This window comes from Peromyscus maniculatus, chromosome 2, assembly GCF_049852395.1.
Source record: "Peromyscus maniculatus bairdii isolate BWxNUB_F1_BW_parent chromosome 2, HU_Pman_BW_mat_3.1, whole genome shotgun sequence".
NCBI classification, from domain to species: Eukaryota; Metazoa; Chordata; class Mammalia; order Rodentia; family Cricetidae; genus Peromyscus; species Peromyscus maniculatus.
The window spans coordinates 109,124,084-109,148,839 of NC_134853.1; the positions used below are offsets into that span (position 1 = coordinate 109,124,084).

Below are 24,756 nucleotides of genomic sequence, written 5' to 3' on the forward strand. Positions count from 1 at the left end.
TATATTGGTTTGGGCTACATGCTACAGGGGCACAGTCCTCTATTCGCTATGATGGTAATACTTAGCTAGTGTGTGGCTCTTAAATCCTGAAATAGTAACCTTCTATCTCTTGCAGAGAAATTTCTATGATAGGTGGTGGTAGGATTATCAACATCATTTGTTCCTTCATTTATTCATCAACAAATTTGTTTTTTGGGGAAATACTGTGCTAGAGATTACATTTATATGGGTGGGGAAAAAAAAACCTTGTTTGCATTTGCTTGGACCTTTATTATAGGAAACATTTTTATTTGGACTCACTGGATTTCTCACACTGAGGAATAACTCAATTCTTAAAGAAGGTCAGTTAATTCCCCCCCTTATACTAGTAGGTAATAAAATTGTATGTTTAAATCAGATCTTCCTAAGTAGGAGATTCCTCCTACTGGAAGGGGCAGTGGCTGTTTCCTTCTTGTTATTGGGGAGTTACAGATAGCACTGTGTGTGTAAGGCAGCTATTCCTATCGTTATCCCCCAAGTGTGTGTATAGATGGGATAGAAGAGCCATTTCCATTGGACAGAGTCACCTTAGGTTTTGGTTAGTCTGTATTGGTTATTTGGAATTGGGGCTGTGTAATTCTATCTTACACAAGTTGTTCAGGCTTCATAGATGTATCAGAGCATCATCTTTTCAGTTTGTAATTGTTTTACAGTTACAATTTTTGGAGGGTCTAATGAGATTGCTTAATTTTTCAAGTAATTGTGGCACATAGCACATCAGTTGTCAATAAGAAAAGTCAGTAGGCCATTCTTCTCAATAGGTATGCTCATTGTAGTCTTCTATTTTAAAGACTTTTAAAATTTAAGTGAGTAATATTAAATTACTTGGCTATTTTTTTTTTAAAGGTAAGTTCTTAAATGTGGCTTTAACTCACGATCCTCCTATGTCAGTCTCCAGAGCACTGGGATTTATGGGCAAGTGCTATAATGGCCAGCGATAGGTGGATGATATTTCGTTCTTGTGCTAGTAAATACTCATTGCTTTTAATTCTTTATCTCCTGGACAACCTTCCTGCAGTTGGGTGGGTGGGTCTTAAGCTATGCTGATTGAATTTCTATTTTCCTCTGTCACCTTGGGGTCTGACCTTTGTTTACCGAGAAAGGGAAGAGTTGTCCTTAAAAAAATCCGAGTGAGGAAATGGCTTAGCGGGCTAAAGGGATTGCATTGCAAGCCTGGTGACCCGAGAGCCAGGAAGCCTCCATTGCTGGCTTCGTGTGTAGGTTAGTCTGTCTGATAAAAGACTGTCAGCTTTGCTTGTGTAACTTGTACACTTTTTTGCCTCCCTCTTCTGGTATCTGAATGCTTTAAGGGAGCACTTCAAAACACTGAGTCGTTTCCCCGAGAAACTTTGGGAATGGGTTAGTGGTGTTGGGGCTTGTTAATATGAGAGTAGCAGATAATTTTTCCTCACTTAGCCATGGTGGGATTTAGAAAAGTGCATTTCTATTCTTTGCTATGAGCAGGACAAAGAGCAAAAGCATCGGAATGGCTGCCCTTTGGATTGTAGGAGACTTAAAAAGGCAACTCTGTATTTATACCAATTTGTGTTTCTTTTCCTACAACACTGCCTTCCTAATGAACTAGTCTCAAACATTAAAGGACTGAAATTGCATAAATGAACCTGTGTTAGTCATTTTAAAAATATTTATAACCTTTAAGCCCATATTATTTGGGTAAGAAAGAGTGCTTTCCCCCCATTGTTTCTGTTCCATCGATTGCGTGTCTTTATGCTTCCTCTTATCCCTGCTTATTGTACTTTGGTAACAGAAGCATCCTGTTCTATGAATTGTGTGTGCTGAATTGGCTTAAGAGGGCTTCTCTATGTGATGAAGGCTTGAGTCCTTTAATTGTAAAGGCAGTTTCTTTTTACCTTCATTATGAAAAGGGCACAGGAGGCATTTTTCATAGTCTAAAGGTTTTTATAAAGCTCTCCCTCTGTTGGAGTAAAGAATCAGGACAAAAGGAGTAGGCTGCTCTCAGGAATTTCTGGAAATAGCTTTTGAAAGTAAGATTAGGAGATAGCGCTCTGTTCTCCATGCAGGAACAAAGTAATTTTACAGCACAGGAATTAAGAGCAAAAGCCCCGATGCTCCTGGGGTTTGTTGGTTTTCCTCCCATTGGCTATAACAGCAATAACCATCTTTTTCAGCACGTAAGGCACGTCCATATGCAGTTGTCTCCGTGCAGCCTTTACTGTCAACCTCATGCTATCCAAAGAGCAGGTGTTACTAGCATTGTTTCCACTCTGCAGCTGGGGAAACAGGCAGAGAGATCAATGGGTTTGCTGTAGTCCCACAGCTATGGAATGGGAAAGCCTGAGGTCCCCCACTCCAATCCCGTGCTCCTTTTAGTGCATCTCACTACACAGTCTCCTTAATCTCTACGCTCAGTGTTGCTACTATTTTATAAGAATAACATGGGGGAAATTATCATTTTCCCTAGCAATAAAATATGCATAATGAAAGCACTTAGACTGGTATGAATTGCTTCTTAGACAAACTCAACAAGACATTGAGTCATTTGTACTTAAGAATTAACTTTCTATCTGCATGTAATTCGTAGGTATCATGCCTGGCTTGGTTTTATATACTTAATTTTTTTTTTTATATTCTTACTTGTTTTTTCCCTTACTATTGAATGGTGGATTTAGCACTGCTGGATGGCAGTTTCTTCAGCACTTAAGATTTTATTTCACAGTCTTCCGGTTTGTTAACTTTGACAAGTCTGTTGTTTTAAGCTGTTCCTTGACAGGTAGTATGTGTTTTTCTTCCTTTTAGCTTTGAAAATGCTTTCTTTGTTTCCATCATTTACCATTCATAGTGTTAACAACAGCAGCAGCAGCAGCAACAACATTTTATCTTAAGACTGAAGGTAGAGGTTTATGTCTTTATTGAATCTGGATATTTTTAGCCATTATTTCTTTAATGCTTTTTTTTTGCTGTTCTTTTTTAACCAGTAATTTTGAAATGTTATGGAGAAGTTAAAAATAATATGGAAAAACATTACATAGAATGGAATAATATTTAATTAAAAGTGCCAATACATGTTGCAACATGATGACCTTGAAAACGGCATCCGACACTGAAGCTGCCCACTCTAAAGGAGCAGCTGCTCTTTGATTTCATTTACAGGAAAAGTCAAGTGCAGTCAGACTGATAGAGACAGAAGGTGGACTTCTGCTTCCTCAGGGTGGGAAGGCTCAGGGAAAATGGAGAGTAAGCATTGAGTAGGGATTTGGAGGAAGGGTGATCAAAATGAATTCATACCGTTTGGGGTGCTAATACAAATTTGTATGTATTCTGGGAATCACTTAACCGGGGCAATTATTTGAGAATTATTTCCTTTAAAATGTCTTATTAAAAGTAGTGCAAAAAGTTGAGCTCTTATTATTTCCCACCCGGCCTCCTCTGAGCTGAACTGTTTGCTGTTGTCACTTGAGTATAGTTATCAAAACTGAGAGATTGACGCTGCTGCCCTGGCTGTCCCTGAGCTGGCAGCTTTATTCCGCTGTCGCCAGGTTTCCCCTTCTATCCCAGCATTCCACATAGAGCTTAGTTTTCATGAACTCTTCTCTGATCTGCGTTGGTGCTTTGTGATCCTGATACTTTTAAAGTTTCCTGGCCAGTTATTTGGGAACATATTCCCTAATTTGGGCATATTTGATGACTCCTTATGATTTGGCAGGAAGATTTCAGAACTTAGGTTCTCATCTTAGTGTGTCATGCCAAGGGAGATGTGTTGTATATTTTATTACTGTTAATGTAGACTTTGCTCCCTTTTTAAGGGCGATTTCTGCCAGATTTCTCTACTGTAATTACTGTTTTTCATTTATAATTAATAACTTTCTTAGGGGAGATGCTTTGGTATAGTGCACCAAGTTTGGCACCTATCAGTATGTGCTGCTACGACAGTGCTGGGCCCTGTGGTATTGGCCTGGTGGTGATTCCATGTTCATCGCTTCTACATTTATCACTTAGGATTCTTCTATAAGGAAGGACTGTTTCTTTTCCTATATGCATAAATTCATATCTCTATCTGCTGTGTCAGTGAATATTGCTACAAATTGTAATCTAATTACCAATTTCTGGTTATTCAAATTGTTCAAGTGCTGACCATTCAGAGTGCTTTAAGGGTGTGTCTACTCTGCTTTCTCTACAAGCCCACACCCTGTTTTTGAGTGCCCTTTTCTGGCACAGCAGTATGCTTTCTATGCTAGACTGACATTTTCACTATCTCAGTCCTCAAACCAACCAGGGTCATTTTAACATTAAACTTCTTTGTAAATATTGGTTAGAATTTTTTTTTTGGGGGGGGGGGGCATCAGCTTTTTGTTACAGTATCAGATACTTAATCTAATTCACTTAGAAGAAAAACATCTTGTTTTTCTTCAGTGTTTTGGGAGCTTTAGTTCCTGGCTGACTGGCCCCTTTTGCTTTTGGGTCTGTGGCAAGGAACATCATGTTGTAGATGATGTGGTGGAGCCAGTCTCATGGCAGAGAAGTGGAAAGGTGAAGGAGGAAGAGACCAGGGCTCCATATCCTGCTCTGAGGGTTGCATTCCTTGATGGGAAACCTCCCGCTCACAACGATCTGTGGGCTGTTCCTTAAACACAGGATATATGGGAGATGATTAAGATCCAAAGCATAGCACTGACTTTGACCTTTTTTTATATTTTACAACACTTATTTATTTGGGTTAGAGTTAGGGTACTGACTGTTAGGTTAATGTTGCCCATGACTACAATTAAATTTTTATTACATTTTATTTATTTTGTGTACATGCATGTGTGTATGCATATATATGGGTGGGTGGACATGGGATGGTGTGTGTTTTGAGGTCAGAAGATAACATTTGGTTGTCTGTTCTCTCTTTTTAATCATGTTCATCCTGGACATTAAACTCAGGTTGTCAGAGTTTGACAGCGGTGCCTTTACCCTTCAAGAAGTCTCACCAGCCCACTTCTTATTTTTATTTTTAAAAAAATGAAAATGTCCTATGTAGTCTAGGCTGACATCAGACTCCTCATGAAACTGAGCAGATAACTTTGAGCTTATGATCCTCCTGTCTCTACCTCTTAGATTTTGTGATTACAGGTGTGTGCAACTGTCAATTATAATGTGGAGTCTGGACACTCCTTTATCTTCATGGGGTTAAGGGGCTCCACTTCATATTTTGAGGCTCTGTGGGGCAAATAGCAACCTGCTGAGCCATCTAGCTGGCCCTCCATTCTGATTTTTAAATCCCAGCTCCTTTAGTTTATTATTTTGAAAATTTGCCGCTTATTTTCCATTGTGATATTCTTTTATTGAGATGTAAACAACATCTCATTATTTCTTTTAAGTGTTTTCACTTTTATTTTTTATTATGGTAAGATCTTAGGATGAAATCCTTTGCTTTTGACAGTTCACACTCACCATAGGCTCTGCCACTGGGTACTTTTATTTTTTCATTGTGAACTTATTTTTAGGTGGGCCTGTTTTTATATTTATATGCAGAATTTTAAGGTATGCATTTGAGAGTGCAGATTGCTTCAGGTACCCCAGCTCACTGCCATTTCTGATGTCGTACTCCTTGGCTATCTGGTTTCTAATCTAACCTTTAAACTAGAGATCATCCTTCCAAGGGCTAGTCATTAAGTCGGAGTCTCAGTTCCCACTCCTCGTCCTTAGTAGGCTAATATGCACGTCTTCTATTTCTGTATGAATATTTAAAAAGAAGTTGTTAGGTTACAAACTGACGACTTCATTAAAATACATATATCCATAATGCAAGTATATACCTCTTTATTTCTGCCATGTGGTAATCCCCTTCCTACCTTTTTTCCCCCTCTGAACTCAATTACATACTATGCACATTAAAAGAAGTCAGTTTGGGTAGTAATGATGACTCAGGCCTATAACCTCAGCATTTAGGAAGCTGAGGCAGAAGGATGGCCATGAGTTCAAGGCCAGCCCATGTTACATAGTAAGTTCCTGTCCAAGACCAAAACAGAATACAAAACAAAAATAAGTCAGTTTATTTCTGGAGACAGATTGATTTATGGGTTAATGATCAGCAGAGACAGAATAAATCCAGACTAATCTGAAACATCTTGACAGATTAACCAGACCATATCTGCAAGGTTCAGGGAGACCCATGGGGCTCAGAGGTGGGCTGACCCCATGTAGTCTTGAGGCTAAGTCTCTCATATCCAATCTGAATAGCTGTCAGGAAGGGGAAGGTCGGGAAGGGTAGAGGGCTGGAGGAGGCTACCTGGCTGTCATGCAAAGCCCTGCTTTCTGCTAGGATCCTAGAATGTCCTCATGGGTCACGGAGAGAGTATCATTGTAGGCATTATTTTTAAAAACTTTCTAAGTAGAAGACAAAGTTGAAAAAAAAAATCCAAAGCTCTGAATATGCTTTAGAGGTGTATTCTTACTCCACACTCAGAGAGGACTGGTTCCCTTTGTGCTTCTGTAATTGATGGCCCTGCAAGTTCATTGGCATGCCATTGCAGTCTGAGGCATACTTTTCCATGGTGTATTGGTTTATAGAAATATTTGGATGACAGCATTGTCTGACCAACCTCACATCTGAATGGAGTCTTCCCTCTTGTCTGTGGGATGGTTCTCCTTACATCTTCTCTTTAATCCTCGTCAGACACATGTCAGATATCTCATTTTCACTAATTCACCCCAGATCTTTATTCCTAGGAGTGTGCCCTCTACTTCCGTCCACTTGGTTTGCTTTTGGTTTTGACCCAGGTTGTTAGGTGCCAGGTAGTTTCCAGTTCATATCCTGAGTTCTTCCTTCCTTCCTTCCTTCCTTCCTTCCTTCCTTCCTTCCTTCCTTCCTTCCTTCCTTCCTTTCTTTCTTTCTAGATGAATTAAAGAGATGGTTATAATCATTCTTGTTTGGCATTCTTAGATTTGCTAGATTACTATTTCAGGCTTTTAAAATTTTTAATTATTTCTTTTATTTTTTGAGATTATAGTCTCTCGTTTACCCTTCCCTTTCTTCCCTCCAAGCCCTCCGATGTACCCCCTCCTCAATTCATGTCCTCTTTTTTTAAATTAATTGTTGTTACATGCATGTATATATGTATATACATATGTATTCCTAAATACATAAATATAAAATAATTTCCACACTTAAGGCTCAGGGATCATTGTGGAAGAGGGTGTGGAAAGAGGGTATGAATCAGAGAAACAGGAAGTTTGCTGTGAGATTATGTCTCCTAGAATGTCAGAAAAAAGTATCCATAAAGTCTCACCAACTTGACTGCTTAAACATGAGCTGAATAGGACAACAGTAGACCTGCTAACTTGGACAGGGAAAGAAAGCAGGAGGCCTCAACCCTACACAAAGAACTGCAGCCCCCAAGGAATGCTGAGAGTGGGAAAAACAGTCTTCCCCGGGGAGGAGCAAACCAACTGGCTATCCAGTACCAAATGGTCATTAATTCTCTGTTCTGTCCCTGAGATGTTTTTCCTGCCCCATCCCATGTTGCGTGGCCTTTAGTACTCAATAAAGACAGATAATCTATGCTAGGTGAGTGAAGGATAAGAAGCAAGCTACATGGTCATTGTCTTTTAAGACCTTAATATCTAGTTGAAGAGACAGTTTCCACACACAAAAATAGTGAGCAGTAGCAGACAACATATAATTAAATGCTAAACTGAGAGACACAGCAATTTAAATGTTAGAAGTTGAAGGGGAAAAAGAGAAATCGAAAGAGGACTTGAATTTTAAGAGAAAACCTGATTGCAGAAATGGGATTTAACATAGAAGTTGAAACAACCAAGATCAGCATTAGGTGGGCATTTAAGGTAAGCAGTGAACAGGGACAATCAGTTGATGGGTGTAGCATTTCAGGAAGCTCTGTGGCCCTTCTGTCTCAGGGAGTCGTTAGAAGTCAGAGAGGAGGAGAGTTGGTAACTACTTTGACTTGGGCTACAACATGACCTTTAGAAGAATCACAGAGTAATGTTATCAAACAAGGCTTCCTTATAGAGTAGCACTCTTCCATTTTGTGTGTTCCTCAATTCTGAAATCTTTGGGGTATCTTTTCTTTTTAAATGACATTTGTCCAAATCCTTTGGTGTTCTAGGAATTCTGTGACCCACCTGCCTTCCCAGCATGCATACCTTTTGTGCCAACACACAATTTTTTTATGATTGACCTGCTATCTTGTGGTACATCTGCATGATTTCTGCCCATTTCTTCTCTAAGTTCTTTGGCAAGCCTTACCATCTCTTGACACCCAATGGCAAGATTCCCACCTGATGACATTTCTTTCCTTCTTAGATTCATCTTTCAGCTATTCGATGTTTAACACAGTTCTAGTCATGCCAAATAACTTAGAATTGCACGTTTTACTTTCTTTCTAATACAGCTTGATAAATTCTTCAACAGACTGGAGTGTATTTTATGTTGTGTTCCCTCCTGGTTCTGTGTACTGCTTTGGATATGTGCATGCTGCTTTGTGGGTAGCTATTAAGGAATTGCATCTTTTAAATTGTATTAATTATTATGTTTGAAACACCAATTATTTGAAATACCAGAGCTGTATTTTTGTAAACATGCTCACTATCATGCCTTGCCCATAGTGTTCCTTTTTTGGTAAATATTTCTCCAAATCGGATCATGTAGTAGATTCCAAAGCAAAGGACATTTCTTTTTCTGCTGTTTCATGGAAAGAAGAACTAACAGCAAAAATTATGAATCCAAGTTTTTCTGGAGGTATTGTTTCTACTCTTTTATTTTGAGTCATTTCTTAATCTGTTTCCTTTAATCATATATTATTCATATATCTTAGACATGCCTATAACTACCACTTCATATAATTTTTCCTTAATAATTTATGTTTGTAGATAGAGATAAGTGTATATATTAATTGCAATGTAACTGAAGAATTGGGCATTTTGGAAGGATTAATCCTGTTAAATTCTAATTGGCCCTTTGTTGGTACTTTTTCTGCCTGTGTCTTAAAATTTTTAATAAAATATCCATCAGTGGAAAACAATCATCTGTTAGAGCTAAAGTTAACATTGAGGAAGACATTTGAGTGATTGTAAAATCAGATATCCTAATGACTAGGAACAGTAGTTTAAGGATATTGGACCAAGTGGCGTAACATTTGTGTTTGTGTTCAGATTTAAGCTTAGCAGCCTCTTAATCTGAAATTAAAATCCTCAAATTATTTAAAATAAAATTATTTTATCATCTCCTTAACATTTTTCTAAGGCAAAATTAGCTGAGAATTTTTTATTCATATATATCATTCCCCCCCAATTTTCTGGATGAAATATTTTACCTTTTTAGTGTGTGTTTTTCTCGGAGTGGATGTTAAAAAAATTAGGTGGCCAGGCGGTGGTGGTGCATGCCTTTAATCCCAGTACTCAGGAGGCAGAGGCAGGCGGATCTCTACAGAATGAGTTCCAGGACAGGCTCCAAAGCTACACAGAGAAACCCTGTCTTGAAAAACCAAAAAACAAAAATTAGGTGTACACACACATACACATATATATGTATACACACACATATAAAAGCTGGAGTTAATGTTGTATGTAGGAAGCTTGTGTGTGTGTGTGTGTGTGTGTGTGTGTGTGTGTGTGTGTGTGTGTGTGTATGTGACTGAGAGAGAGACAGAGAAAGACAGAGAAAGAGAAAGAGAGAGAGAGAGAGAGAGAGAGAGAGAGAGAGAGAGAGAGAGAGAGAGAGAGAGAGAGAGAGAGCGCAAGTTATCATCTCACTGCCATGTTTCTGTAGCTTTGGGTTTTAGGAAGCCAGAGCACCATGGTAGAGAAGGCCTGGCTATCTCGTGGCAGCCTAGGAAGTTCAAGGGCAGGGGAGGTAGAGGAGCATCGGGAGTGGGGGAGAACACCAAGCATGAGATACACCTTTCATATGCACAGCTCAGGTGACCCCTTTTCCCTTACTAGGAAGGTGCCACTTCCTAATAACCTATCTTGTCAATGGAGTAACTCATTGATGTGGCTAGAACACTCATGGGCTTTGCCTGCAAGGGCTTTATGAGCTGGGCACAAGCTTGGGGTGAGGCAGGGTATACTTGATATTTAAACTACAACAGGGTAAATTGTTTGATAACTGAAACAAAATAGTTAAAAAACAATTTTGTGAGGCAAGTTGCATCTTCAGCAATTTAAATTGATTTAAAACTTTCCCTTTATGGTTGCTATCTTTTAAATCTTATTTTCTAGCAATGTTCTTCCTTCTTACATTGGAATGGAATCCTCTCGGCTACTCTTTGAGGTACTGGGGATCGAGCCCAGGGCCTCCTACATACTAAGGAGTATTCTCACTGAGCTCTGAGGTACATCTCCAGTGCACCCCCCCCCCTTTTTCCTTTTTTAAATTTCTGTTTTGAGATAGGATCTTGCTAACTTGCCCAGGTCTTGAATTTGTCTTGCAGTACAGACAAACTTGACTTGGAATCCTACTGCCTTAACTTCCAAAGAAGCTGGGATTACATACCTGTGCTACCATGCCTGGATTGCAAACCCTAATGACTTTATATGAGTTTGCATTTTCTTAGTTATTGACTTTTTACATTTGTTTCATAGGTGGTTTGCATTCGCTCCACTTGGAATGCTCTCTCTCCAAAGTTGAGTTGTGACACGAGACCCCTCATACTGAAGACCCTGAGTGAACTGTTTTCTCTGGTTCCTTCCTTAACAGTCAACACAGTTGAATATGAGGTATGTGTTTGGAGTCCAAGATGCTGTATTTTGAGCAAAGGTGTGTGATTAATACTTCCTGAATTAATTCTTTGTTTTTTCAGCTAGTTTACATAAAAGGAGATTGTGTTTTTATTATAAGAATTATCAAGATGTTAAAAATGCATTTTATGTTAAACGTTCCATTTCTAAAATAATAGTATATAAGATTAACAGTTTAAAAACTTATTAATGTTTTAAGTCATAAAATATAAGCAATAAAACTCAAAAAGGCAGGATGTATTTTCTCAGTTTTATATAGTTATGTTTATCATCATAATAGCCTGAAACACTCATGAGGTCTTTGTTGTCAGATTCCTATGATGCTACTTAATACTGTCTTCCTAGTTCTTCTTTGAGTGAAATAGTCAAACAATAAAAATTACATTTATGTCTTCACTTTTATAAGCTACAGTCCCTTGTTCTCACCATTACTTCTTTTCCTTCAAAGATCTGCAGTGAATTTTTACTGATGAACTTCCAGTTTAGTGAATCAAGGACTACCAGGCTTTAAGATTCTGTAACAGTACTTTGTGTGTTTCTAATCACAGGATTAGATGGAAGTATCAGAAAATACTTCTAGTAACTTTAAAGATTTATTTTTATTTATGTGTATGTGGTGTGTGTGTGTGTGTGTGTGTGTGTGTGTGTGTGTGTGTGTGTGTGTGTGTATGTGCGTGCCATGTGTGCCCTGTGTGTTTGGGTATCTTCAGAGGCCAGAAGAAGGTGTTGGATTCTCTGGAGCTGGAGTTACAGATGATTGTGAGCCACCTAGTGTGGGTTTTCAGACTTAACTTAGGTCCTCCAGGACAGCAGAATGTTTTTAACTGCTGAACTGTTTCTCTAGCCCCGTTTCTCACTCTTTAAAATGCCCCACAATGAATGAAATCAAAATCATCATTACTGTGGGTGAACATCTAGGACTGTTCCTGCACAAAGTATGTACTGGGTATGTAGTTGCTGAATGAACTGTGTGACCTACGCAGGGCCTATCCCTGTTCACTTCAGAGCTTTTGGTTCATCTCAAGTGAAGTCCAGCAAAGCAGTCCTGCCTTCTACTACATGACAGACAGTTCCCTGTTGTCCCTTGCCTAGCCATGCAGTAGTACAAAGGGTGCCTCCCCATGTGTCTTCAAACATTTCTATTTCTTTTATTCATGCTGTTCCCTTTGATCAGACTTCCCTTTCTTTCATCTTTAATTAAAAAAAATCTGCTTTATGAATTAAGGAATTGCTCTATCTCATTCTATCCTTCAAGAATTTTTCCCTAACAGAAGTCTGTTGCTCTCAAACTTCTTTGCATGGTTCTATGAATGTGATTTCTACTTTATACTACGGGGATATATAATTTTCCCCATTAAACTATAAACAGTGAATCATAGAGTCCATGATTAAATTGGATTGTGCTTTTAAAATTGCCTTCCATAAGTTATGGTATAGTTATTCTTTGACTCAGAATACGTTTATTCAAACCATATTAGGTCCTAACGGTACTGATAAATGATGGTAGATGCTATTTCAAATTCTTACTGAAATTGAAGCACTGAGGTTTTGAGTCATATCCACTTAAGAAATCAGCATTTATTGAGTGTCTGAAATATGCCAGGCAAGTAAATACCTTAACTAAATGAAAGATGGTGTATGAACTCAGGACTTTCTAGCTAGACACCCTCTACCAAAGTGTCTCCATGTCTTTGTCTTCCAAATTTCAAAGACTGGCAAATGAGTGTGGTAGAGGAAGCGACTAACCTTGTTAGGGAAACCATTAGGAACAGTGATCTAATTGGCATCATCAGGCTTTGATGTTGAGGATGTATAATGTTGCTTCTCATTGAGGTCTGGGGCATGAACTTGGTAAAGTCAAGGAGCAAAGAAGAACTGAGGATGATATGGAGTGGTCCAGCACTAACTCTAACCCTGGCTGACACAAAAAAGACACTGAGCACCAGCATGCAAACAATTCTGTGTTTGACTAATTATCCATTAAATAATTGTCATTTAAACGAATAGGTTTAGGATCGGTGTTGGAAATCTTGGATATGAAAAAGACACAGTGACTACTGTATACCATGTACAACCTAATGGAATTAATCGGATCACATGCTCCTGTGCACCTGCCATGCATCCAGTTAGAGGAAGGTGAACTTCTGGGCAGGGGGCTAAGACTAGTGTCAGAAACAAGTGACATTTGTATCAGGACTTAAAGGTCAGAGACAGTGGCCATCTTTCTCAATTATGTCACCTCAGCGTTTCAGTGTATACTTTTAGTGATACATGTGTTCAGATAACTAATTTGAGTGGCCCTCTTGTCTAAGTAATAGCTTCAGTAATTCATAATGCTGTGACTTAAAAAGTAGCTTAATTTCTACTATTTGTTATTTCAGATTCTTCATTTCAAGTTAAACCTCTTCTTAATTTTTTTTCCCTTTGTGTTTTCTGATTTTTCAGAATTTTAAAGTCCAAGTCCTCAGCTTCCTCTGGACTCACACTCAAAACAAGGTATTTTCATAGGAATATCAGTGATTTAGAACAACCTAGGGAAAGAGCTATGAAATAAGACTCAAGAGAAACAATATAGCTAAAGTCTTGATTTTTTAAAAAGTGACTATTTGTATGTTTAGATTTAAAAATCATTCTCAACTACTCTCAGTAATGACAGATGTGAAGGTTGTTGACACTTTCCCTTATTTTTATATGGTTCTTTTTGTGCTCTGGCCCTTCCACATAAATGTACCAAATAGAAGGTGTAGTACAGTATAGTTTGTGTGTTTATGAGGGTGTGTATGTGTTTGTGTGGGAACATGTATGTTTGATGTATGTGGAGACCATAGGACATCTTCAGATGCCATTCCTCAGTTGTCTCTTTTTTTAGATAAGGTTCCTTACCGGCATGGAGTGCACCAAATAGTGTAGACTGGCAGTGTGGTGAGACCCAGGAAACTCCCCGTGCCACCATGCCAAGCTTTTTTTGGGAGGGCGGGCTTAGGTTCTTGGGATCAACTCGGGAAGTCATGTTTTCTCAATGCACAAGCTATCTCCTGAGTCCTTGGGTGGGTTTGTAGGCACCATTTCCAGTGAAGAGTACCGAGGGCTGGAGATGTCACACTTGACCTGTGGGTGCATGAACTTGGGCTACAAACAGCTTGCTTGTCCTGTTAAACATGGGCTTGTCAGACCGTGCACCCCTGCGGTCCTACTAAGTCATTCTAATGCAGAGGGACTCGGGTAATTAGGTAATTTTTAAAGTCCAAGTTATGATAAAAATTTAGTGTTTCTGAGCCCATTGGCTTAGTTTTATTTTCTGTTCCTACTTGGGGCAGATTCTCCAGAAGAATGCTTAATAGTGGTAATTTTCCTCAGCCATTCTTATTTCTGTCTTAAGGATGTTTTTTGTTTATGTATTTGTTTGCCCCTGCTACTTTCTTTTTAAATAATATTTCTTTGAAATGAGAAACCTGATTTCTCAAGCCTCTGCTAAATGTTCTTTTGGCCTAAGTAATACTTGAATATCACTCTTCAGACACTGACTGTAGCAGTCTGGCATTGGGGAGGGAAGGTTTTCTTGCCTCCTTGAGATCTGATGTTGATGTGTGTTGCTTTCCATTGGTCTCATCCAGGATCCCATTGTAGCAAGTGCTGCATATAAATCTCTGTCTCACTTCAACACAGGAGAACACACCATTCTTCACTTGCCAGAAAAGGTAAGCCCTTCTGCTTTTCACTGCTGTCTCTTGAGTTTTTTTTTGGGGGGGGGGGGCTTGTAATATGTCTTTATTTCTGCTTAGTTGCTCTTTTCTTGATGAATATATATGTACCTCTAGGTATAGCACCCATATAATCTAACTTGTTCACTCTTCTTTTAACCTGTAACACTGTGTGGTCTTACACTTCCTACGTGATGGGTTTGAATCTCTTTGAAGTAGCTGAAAGGCACTGTGGTGTAAATGGAGCCACCACAAGTGACTGGAGTCATGGCTTGCCCAGATGTTCTGTGCCACTTTAGGAACCACTTTCCTGTTCACTCCGAGTGCCATTGGAGTTCAGTTCTAAGCATGACCCCACAGATTCATATTTTCTATTTCCTGTGCTGCTGAAGATCTTTATTTTTTCACGAACAACAAATGTCATAAGGGAAAAATCCTTGTTAGTAAGATAGGAAATGATTTATATGATAAGAAGGATGTGTCGTTACCTTTTATGGGTCAGCAAAAAGTATAGCATTATCTTAGCTTTCAAAATAAGTAAGTTACTAATGTTGCTGCTATTGTTATTGCAGTGTTGGGGATGGACCTCCAGCCTTGTATATGTTAGGCAGTTATTTTTATTTTAAACTAGACATAAAACCTAGTATCTAATGGGTGTACTGGCATATGACTTTAATCCCAGCACTCTAGGGGTGCAAAGGTAGGCTGGTCTATGCACATTCAAGACCAGCCTGGTATACACAGCACATTCCAAGCCAGCTAGGGTTATCTAGTGAGACCCTGTGTTTAAGGAAAGAAAGAAAAATCTAGTACTTACCTACTTTAAGCAGCTTTAATGCACTGGATCCTGTTAAGGAGCTGAAGCCCTGATGTTACTTTCATTGCCACCGCGAGTCCAAATAGTGCAGATGACTAACAAATGCCTTTATGGGAAAAGGTGATATTGTATTATATGAATTTATATATAATATTACCCAGAAAGTATCCTGGAGATCTAATGTTGTGAAATTTTTGGCATCCTCAGGCATTAAGACATGTTTGGCTTTTTCTTTTCTTTTTTTTTTTCTCCTTTTCTTTTTATTAAGAGATTTTCTATTCATTTTACATATCAACCACAGATTCCCCTGTCCTTCCTCCTCCCACCCCCCAGCTTTCCCCCCCAAACCACCCCCCATTCCCACTTCCTCCAAGGCAAGGTCTCCCATGGAGAGTCAGCAGAGGCTGGTACATTCAGTTGAAGCAGGTCCAAGCTTTTCCTCCCTGCACCAAGGCTGCACAGAGTGTCTCACCATAGGCATTAGGTTCCAAAAAGCCAGCTCATGCACTAAGGACAGGTCCCAGTCCCACTGCCTGGGGGCCCCCTAAACATTTCAAGCTAAACAACTGTCTCCCTTATCCAGAGGGCCTAGACATGTTTGGGCTTTTGTTCTGTGTTAAGTTTTTACAGAGATCAGAAGCTAGTAGTGACTTGGCCAGCTTACTAATTTTTACTGAATTGAATTGGAGCTATCATATAAAAGAAGCTGAACATAAGTGCCTGTGAAACCAAATCTTAAGTAAGGCAGGATTTCTTATACCATTGAGGACTCAAACTAACTCAACTGGCCAACTTGTCCTGTAGTGGTCATAAGTGGGAAGGTTTACCGAAGGTGTTTTATAATAGAAACCGATGGGACTTGAAATTGCACTGTGGTTACCTGTGCATATCTGCTTTTAACATATGTAGTTAGTGCTTGAGAGATGGCTCAATGGTTAAGAGCACTGGCTACTCTTCCGATGATCTGAGTATAGTTCCTAGCATTCAAATGGTGGTTCAGGTCCATCTGTAACTCGAGTTCCAGGGGATGTAACCCCCCTCCTCTGGCCTCCATGGACACTGACACTGCATGAACATTGTGCACAGATATACATGCAGGCGAGTCCATATAAGTACAATAAAAAAAAAATAAACAAATAAACAAATAAATTAATAATAAAAAAAAAAGAAACCAGTGCTGTTAAGTTGGTGTGCAAACTCCCACAAGTAGATTAGCTGAACACCTGCAGGAATACCTTTTTTATGTTTTTATTCATCAGTTGCTCATTTAAATCATAGTATAACAAGTACCTCTGATTTTAGCTCTTACTACTGAAATAGCCTAGTGTTGGTAATAGCTTTTATTAAGCAATTGTCAGGCACTCCTCACTATTTATCCTGTACCTTTTAAAATACTGGTCTGTTTATCTTTTATGACATTAGGGTTATATTCACCTTCTGACTGTGTTTGTTAGAGATTATACTCCATTAAGTGGTATACAAGGTTCCTCTTCAGCTGTTTCTTTAAATTGAGCTCTTATATCCCTTCTGATCCATGCATTTCCATAACTGGCTCTTTATACCTCCTGCTTTGAATAGGAGTGATGCACTTAGAGTCACTGCTTCAAATATGTTTGAACTTCAGTCTTTAGACTGCAGAACAGTAAAGGAGAGCCATAAGGCTTATTCCTCTGTAAGCATGCTTTTCAGTGTTCATTCTGTTTTACCCCCTTCTGGGATAGGTCTTCTTCTCCAGAGTAGCAGTAGTTCACTGTCACTTATCCTCAGCCAAGGTTGTGGTGGTGGAGTCTATGAATCTTCCTCTCCCGTCTCTCCCTCCAGTTTCTGTTACCAAGCACCTATCTTCTTGGAGACACCAGGTCCTCCAATGCTGAACTCTCCGCCTCCTTGAGAATGTCACACATCTATATAATGTGTGTTGACCAAATCCACCCTGTGCTCTCCCCTCCAAGACCTCCGCTATTCCCTCCACCACTTTTCATTCCCAACTTCATGTACTTTTTAAAAACAACAAAGACAGAAACTCCTATTTACAGCAGAAGGTATAAAGATCCAGTTATGGGTATGCACGGATCAGAAGGCATAGAAGAACTCAATTACAGAAATAGCTAAAGGGGAACTTTGTATACCACTGAATGGAGTATAATCTCTAACATACTCAGTCATCTGTGAATATAACTAAAGGCATAAGCAACAGAAGTAGAAGCTGAGTGCTACTTGTATGTGCATGGGTTTCAGACTGTCTGCTGGAGCATGGGTGTGACCCCTTTGAGGGGTCACATTCCCGAAGCAAACTTAGTCTGCCTTCTCTAGCAGCCATCAGTTGCCAATAGTATCTCAGCTAGCTGGTAGGACTTCATGAGCCCCTTCCCATCCGTACTGGTATGTTGGCTGGCTTGATCTTGTGTAGGGCTTGTGAGACCATTCTTCTTGTTATTACTCTTTCCAGTGGGGCTGTTTGACTATCTAAAGAAGAGAAATTGAAAAACTGATTGTATACCAAATAAGCACACCTCCCCCCAAAGCTAGGGGTACAATCAGGCATTTTGTAGATGTTAACAGTGATATAAAAGGCACATTTTCAATAATGGTGTGGTTTTGAATGTTTCCAAAGTGGATGCAAGCAGGAGCTTCTGTAGCTCTTTGTTACCAGATTTCTGTATACTTTACCAGTGAAACTGTATCTACATTTTCCAAACTTATGACCTTGCTGTGATATTTTTTTCAGCGAGAATTAAAAATGAAACAAAACAAGATACATATTTAGAAGTATAACTATCTTTGTAAATTCTAATTCCCATATGTTTGAAAGAGCCACTTTTCATTTAATTTCCTTAAGAAGCAAATATTTCTTATTTGTTGATAAATATAAATTTATACTATATAGCTTGTGGAAAGTTAAAAGGCAGGTAGAACAAAGGGGTAAGGGGAGTGGCAGGTCAGAGAAGAAAATGTAGTGTTAAAATAATACATCTAAAGTAAGATGGAAACTGTCAGGTGCTAGAGCTGGAGGAGACCTCATGTGAATAAGGGATTCGATACAAAGTCTGTTCACTCATACTGTTGCTTATTAAGTTTGCTTGTGGGACTTCAGGTGATAGACACTTACCTCTGGCTAGGTTGAATAACTACTTACTGAATATCTGCTAAGTATTGGTCTCTGTCCTATGTGCCGAGGATGTTAAATGATTACATGTGTTTTGTGAATTTGCAGTAATTTCTGTAGACGAACCTTAAAAGGTCTTATTAAATAAAAAACACGGAACCAGATATAGGAGTGAAAACCTGAGACATCAGAGGAATAGGAAAAGCCACAAGCTAACATCACCTCACTGACACCTCCGTAGGAATAGACCCACTTTCTGTTTACCCACGCCTATATGCCTTTCTGTTCTGCTATGTCATTTGCTCTGTTCGTCCAGCTATATCACTTCCTCTTCCTGCCCAGCTCTGTCACTTCCTGTCTGCCTGTACAGACCTCCAGACCTCTATGGTTAGTGCTGGGATTAAAAGCATGTGCCACCACGGTTGGCTCTGTTCCCTGTGTGGCTTTGAAGTCACCGAGATCCAGACAGATCACTGCCTCTTGAATGATAGGATTAAAGGCGTGTGCTACCATTGCCCGACTTCTATGTTTACGATAGTGGCTGGCTTTTTCTTCTGATCCTCAGATAAATTTTATTTGGGGATATAGTATATTGGGGGACACAATACATCACCACAAATGTCATTGTTTATCTCAAAATGAAAATCTAAATTTGATTTAAAATTTTCTTGAGGACCCATTCATTTCAATATTAAAAAAGTAAGGAATGATTTTCCCCATTATTAGTGTGTGTGTGTGTGTGTGTGTGTGTGTGTGTGTGTGTGTGTGTGTGTTTAGATATTTATTCTTATCGTCTCATTTCTTTATTATTCCCCCCACCTACCCAAAAGGGGAAAAAAAAATAAAACAAATCAACGAAAACAAGATAGAATTGTTTTTCTGGTAAAATAACCAGTAGGGGATACACTTTTAGGTAGAAAACATTGATTTTTTTTTTCTTCTGACTTAGAGTCATTAAAAAATATTCAGCTGTTTCAAAATTAAACTTACAAAGATCTTAAGATAGTCTTGTTGATTTCTGGGGCTAATTTTAGAAGCAATGAAGAAGAACTCATTATGTATCCGGGGTTGGTATAAATATGGTGTAACCCTCTTGGCTTTGATTTAAGTGAATGTCATTGCATTCATCAGAAGCTGTTTCTCTTTTTAACTAAATTTATGCAGATACTTGACACGTTCTACATCACACTCCTCTGCCTGTGCACACACTCTTAGATTTTCATAGGTTAGGCACACAGAAAGGTGGCTGGAAGGTTATCTGCCTAGGAATGCACAGTGAGGTGCTTCATAGGCTAACTTTCCCATAGTCAATTCAACTTGAAGGAGGTTTTTAAAAGTCATTTGTCAATTTTTTATTCAGCTCTTTTCTATAATTGGGAGGTCATGTAGTTTTGTGTGTGTATTCTAAGGACATCCTGAGCTTCCCCTGGATGTTTTATCAGCTAAGTGAAGCAATTGCCAAAGTTTTGTGACTTCAACAGATAGTCTTTCGTGTGAGTGCTCTCACTCTGAGGCTGTTATGTTGTTGCACACAAATCAAAGTCAAAGATTGGTATTAGCTACTTGGAGGGAATAATTCCTTAAGGCCTGAGCAGAGGAACTGGAGAGATGGTTCAATAGTTAAGAGCACTTACAGCTCTTCCAGGGGACCCAAGTTCAACTTTGGCACCTACATTAGTTGGCACGCATATCACCATGAAATTAGACAATTTAAGATGATTGCATTTTCTTTATCCCCCCAACCTGGTAACTTTCTTTAGTGTCTTTTAGAAATGTCAGTGTCCTGGATCCTGTTAATGATTTTGAGTAACATCACTTGTTGGAGCAGAAGACATGGACAGGATATAGTGTTGTACCCCTTCTCTGCTAAGTCATTCTGGAAGCATTTGGTTCTTTGGCACGTTTTGCCCAGCAGTTATGTCCCTCACATGGAGGGACAGCAGTGGTTTCTTTTCCTTCTCTGCTGTCACCCCAGCTCCTCCCTCCTTACTTTCATTTTTAAACTCCTTTGACTTGTAATTCAAAAACCATAAGACAGCCATTTAAAGTGGACAGCTCAGGGCTTCTAGAATGTGTAAAGATTTGGGTGAGAGCATTCTCCCTAAAAGAGCCCATGTTGGGTGGGTGGTCACTTTTAGTCCCCTCGTTTCCATGCCCTAAACAAACGTTAATCTTCTTTCAGTCTCTGTGAATTTGTCTTTTCTGGACCTGTCTTATAAATGGAACCATCCAGAATGTGGCCTTTTATGACTGACTTCCTTTTCATGGTCTTTTCAAGGCTCTTTTATATGTAGCATGTATCTCTGTACTTTATCCCCTTTTTAAAAAACTTGGATTATTTTTCACCTGTCCCCAGCAGTCCTCCCTAGTTCCATATATATATATATATATTTTCATGTCCATTATTTTAAAGGGAGATTCAGATGTAAGAGAAAATATGTTGTCTTGTTAATCTCATTTAACATGGTGATCTCTATTTCATCCTCTTTCCTGCAAGTGAATAAGACTTTACTGTTCTTATTGGTGAAATAATATGCCATGGTGTATACATGGCACTTTCTCTTTAACCATTCAGCTGTTGCTGAACAACTAGACTGATTCTATGACTTGACTGTTGTGAATAGTGACACAATAACATGAGTATGCAGCTATGTCTGTAGCAAGCCACCTTTGCTTCCTTCAGGTCTAGACCTAGAAGGGGGAGAGCTAGATTATTTGGTAGTTCTGGCTTATTGAGGAACTTGCATACTGACTTGTATCCCCAGCAGTATATTAAGGGTTCTTTCCCACCACATCATTGCCAGCATTTGATACATTTTTAAACTTTTAAGTATTTGTCATTCTGATCAGAGTTGGACTCAGTAGTTTTGATTTATATTTGCTTAATGACTAATAATGTTGCACAACTCTGCATTTATTTTTTGGCTATTTATACTTGTTCATTTGAGAAGTTTCTGTTAATTTTCCCATTTGGCTAAGTTTCAAGTACTAGATTGAATAATAGTAGATATAGCAGAGAACCTTGTCTTGTTCCTGATTTTAGAGAAAATGCTTTGACGTTTTTCCTTATTCAGTATAACATTGACTGTAGTTTTCTGTATCTGGCTGTGGTTAGGGTTTTCTTTGAGCTCCCAACTAGTTCCCAAATAAAGACAGGAGACTTATTATTAATTATGAATGCTCAGCCTTAGCTTAGGCTTGTCCCACTAGCTCTTTTAACTTAATTTAACCTGTTTCTGTTCATCTGTGTTTTGCTTTGGTGCTTTTTACCTTTCTTCCATTCTGTACGTCCGACTTTCCTGTTTCCTCTGTGTCTGTCTGTCTGGCCCTTGGCATCTATCTCCCTTGCGTCTCTTATTCCTTCTTCCCATGAACCTAAAGTCTTCCTACTTACTCTTCCTGCCTGGAAGTCCCACCTATATCTCCTCCCTTGCTGTTGGCTGATCAGCTTTTTATTAGACCAATCTTAAGCAGGCAAGGTAAAACAGCAATGTATCTTTATATAATTAAATAAAGCCAGCATATCCTTACATAGTTAAACAAATGCAACACATCTTTGCATAGTTAAATAAATATTCCACAACATTAACAAATGCAACTCATCTTTGCATAATTAAACAAGTATTCCACAACATATAACTTTCATTGTCTTGATGTATTATCATTTTCTTTCTGATTTCTACAGGCAGGGAGTTTTTCATGAAGAAATGTTGAATTTGTGAAAAAAAATTCTACATGTAGTAGTTATGCAATTTTTGTCCTGGACTTTCTTTGTGTGCTTTGTTTTTAAAAAAGATATTTGTCTTAGTTTATATGCATAAATGTTTTGCCTGTATATATGTGCATCATGTGTATAACTGTTGAATGGGTTCCATGGAAATCTCATTACAGATGATTGGGGGCTACTGTATAGGTTTTGGGAAACAAACCTGGGTCTTCTGGAGCAGTGAGTGTTCTTCAGCCTCTATTTGCTGTATTTTTATGCATTAATTCTTTTATGTGAGCTGAGTATATTGAGCTATTCCTGTATTCCTAGAATAAACCCTGCTTCATCATAGTGTTTGATCTCTTTGGTGTATTGCTGAGTTTGATTGCAAGTATTTTATTGATGAGTTTTACATTTCTGTTTACCAAGGAAATTGGCTTATAGTTATTTTTCTTGTTGCTTCCTTATTTGGTTTGTGTGTCAGTGTAGTATTAGCTTCATAGCATGAGTTTGCAAGCAGTCTGTTCTTTCTGTTTTGTGAAGTAGTGGAAAGACTTGATAGAACTGGGCAATCAGTCTATCCAGTCCTGGACTTTTTGTTTGTTGGGAGATTTTTTTTGTTTTGTTTTGTTTTGTTTTGTTTTGTTTTGTTTTGTTTTGTTTTGTTTTTTGTTTTTCGAGACAGGGTTTCTGTGTAGCTTTGCGCCTTTCCTGGAACTCACTTGGTAGCCCAGGCTGGCCTCGAACTCACAGAGATCCCCCTGCCTCTGCCTCCCGAGTGCTGGGATTAAAGGCATGGGCCACCACTGCCTGGCTGTTGGGAGGTTTTTTATGGATGCTTCAGTCGCATTGTTCATTGTTGATCTGTTTAGGCTTTTCATCTTGAGTCTTTGTACATGGTGTATACCTAGAAAAGTATCCATTTCTTCCAGGTTTCCCAATTTGTTAGAATGTATTTTTTCAAAGCACTCTCCAGTGATCCTCTAAACTTTAGAGGTATCTGTTGCTTTTCCTCTACTCTTGCTAGTTTCTTCTCTCTGTCTCTTCTGGTTTGTTTGGTGAAGCCTTTGTTGATACTGTTTATCCTTTCAAAGAACCAATTCTTTTGTTCATTGGTTCTTTATATTTCTAGTGTAATTTTGATTATTTCTTTTCTTTTTTTATTCTTTAATTTAATTTAGTTTTATTTTACAATACAATTCAGTTCTACATATCAGCCATGGATTCTCTTGTTCTCCCCCCTCCCACCCCCCTCCCTTTCCCCCCAGCCCACCCCCCATTCCCACCTCCTCCAGGGCAAAGCCTCCCCATCATTGATCTTTATTTAGCTTTTTCAAGCATTTATCTGTACTGTACATCTGGAAGAGAAGGACATGTGTGCTGTGGCACATGTTTGGATGTCACAGGACAAGTGTGTTCTCTTCCACTTTGTGAATCCCAGGGATCAACCTCAGATCAACGGGCTTCACAGCAAGTGCTCAGCCCACTCAGCCATCCCTTGCACCCCTTTATTATTTCTTTCCTTTTTAAAGCTATATTTTATTGCTACAAACGGTTAAATTATGTTCCATTGTATGAATATACTTAAGTTTGCTTATTAATTCATAAATCAATGAGTGTGTTTATATTTGGAGGTATAATGTTATATAATAACAAGTGTTCTTGAACATTTGTGTGCAAGTCTTTCTATGAGCATAGGTTTTTGTTTATCTTTGTTATATACTTAATATTTGAATTTCTGGGCTTTAAGGAAATTATTTTACTGGTTTTCCAAAGATTCTTGATGTTTAAAATCAGAAAGCATGTCAGGGGCAATGAGCTTGCTCTTTTATTCATTTAGTTTTCAGGAATTAGAAGGCTCTAGTACTGGTTAGAATTTCAAAGACGGTTCTCAGTCATACTAAACATAGAAAATTCCAACTATAAACTAGAGACTCTTGGGAAACACCACTTATTAGAACAGAAAGGTTCTCAGTGTGCCAGGGTATCTCTGGTAATGTAGTGTCCTAAGTGAATGCTGTCATACTCTATCTGGACTATGCCGGAATGTTATTCCTGAAGTTCTCTTAGAACCAAGTTCTCAGTGTTGAATCTAAATGAAGTCTTGGCTTGGGGAGCACTCAGGAGGTTAAGTTGCTTTCACACGTGCATCCTGTACTGATGGTAACTTTCCTCATGGTTGAGCAGCATCACTAGAGTTGAGATCATTACACATAAGAGAAGCATTTGCTCTCTGTTTTCCTTTATCCCTCTGCAAGAATCCTGACTCAGTGCAGTTGCTAATGAAATGGTGCTTCGGGGACCCATGAAGAAGGCAGTCTGCAGGAATTGTTAATTATTTCTAAAAATAACTCCCAGAGACAGGCAAATGGTAACGACTAGGTTCTGGCACTTTATGGTTATAGCAACCACTTTTCTGTATTTTGATTCCCTACCCTCGTGCTAATTATCTCTGTGTGGACATTATGATGGTGTGTCATTGAAAGTATTAAAAATTTAATTAATTGCTTTACCATTATATCTTGTAGAAAATATGATAGTGGTAATCTTATATTCTTATTTTGGTTTGCACAAAGCTAACTAAACACAAAGCAACTGAAAAAAAATCATCAGAATACAAATTACATATAACAAAGCGAAGCTACTGATTACTGATTTTAGTGTT

At 38.7% G+C, this 24,756-nt stretch overlaps 1 protein-coding gene across 4 annotated transcripts in view; it reads left to right on the plus strand.

Moving 5' to 3' along the window:
• Positions 1–24,756, plus strand: part of Focad (focadhesin) — a 300,913-nt gene that overhangs the window by 171,062 nt on the left and 105,095 nt on the right. For all 4 annotated transcript variants that reach the window (XM_006975965.4, XM_015994914.3, XM_076564485.1 and 1 more), the window contains 3 exons: positions 10,606–10,740; positions 13,207–13,257; positions 14,376–14,459. In XM_006975965.4, coding sequence (XP_006976027.1) covers positions 10,606–10,740; positions 13,207–13,257; positions 14,376–14,459 — 270 coding nt within the window. The remainder of the gene's footprint in view (positions 1–10,605; positions 10,741–13,206; positions 13,258–14,375; positions 14,460–24,756) is intronic.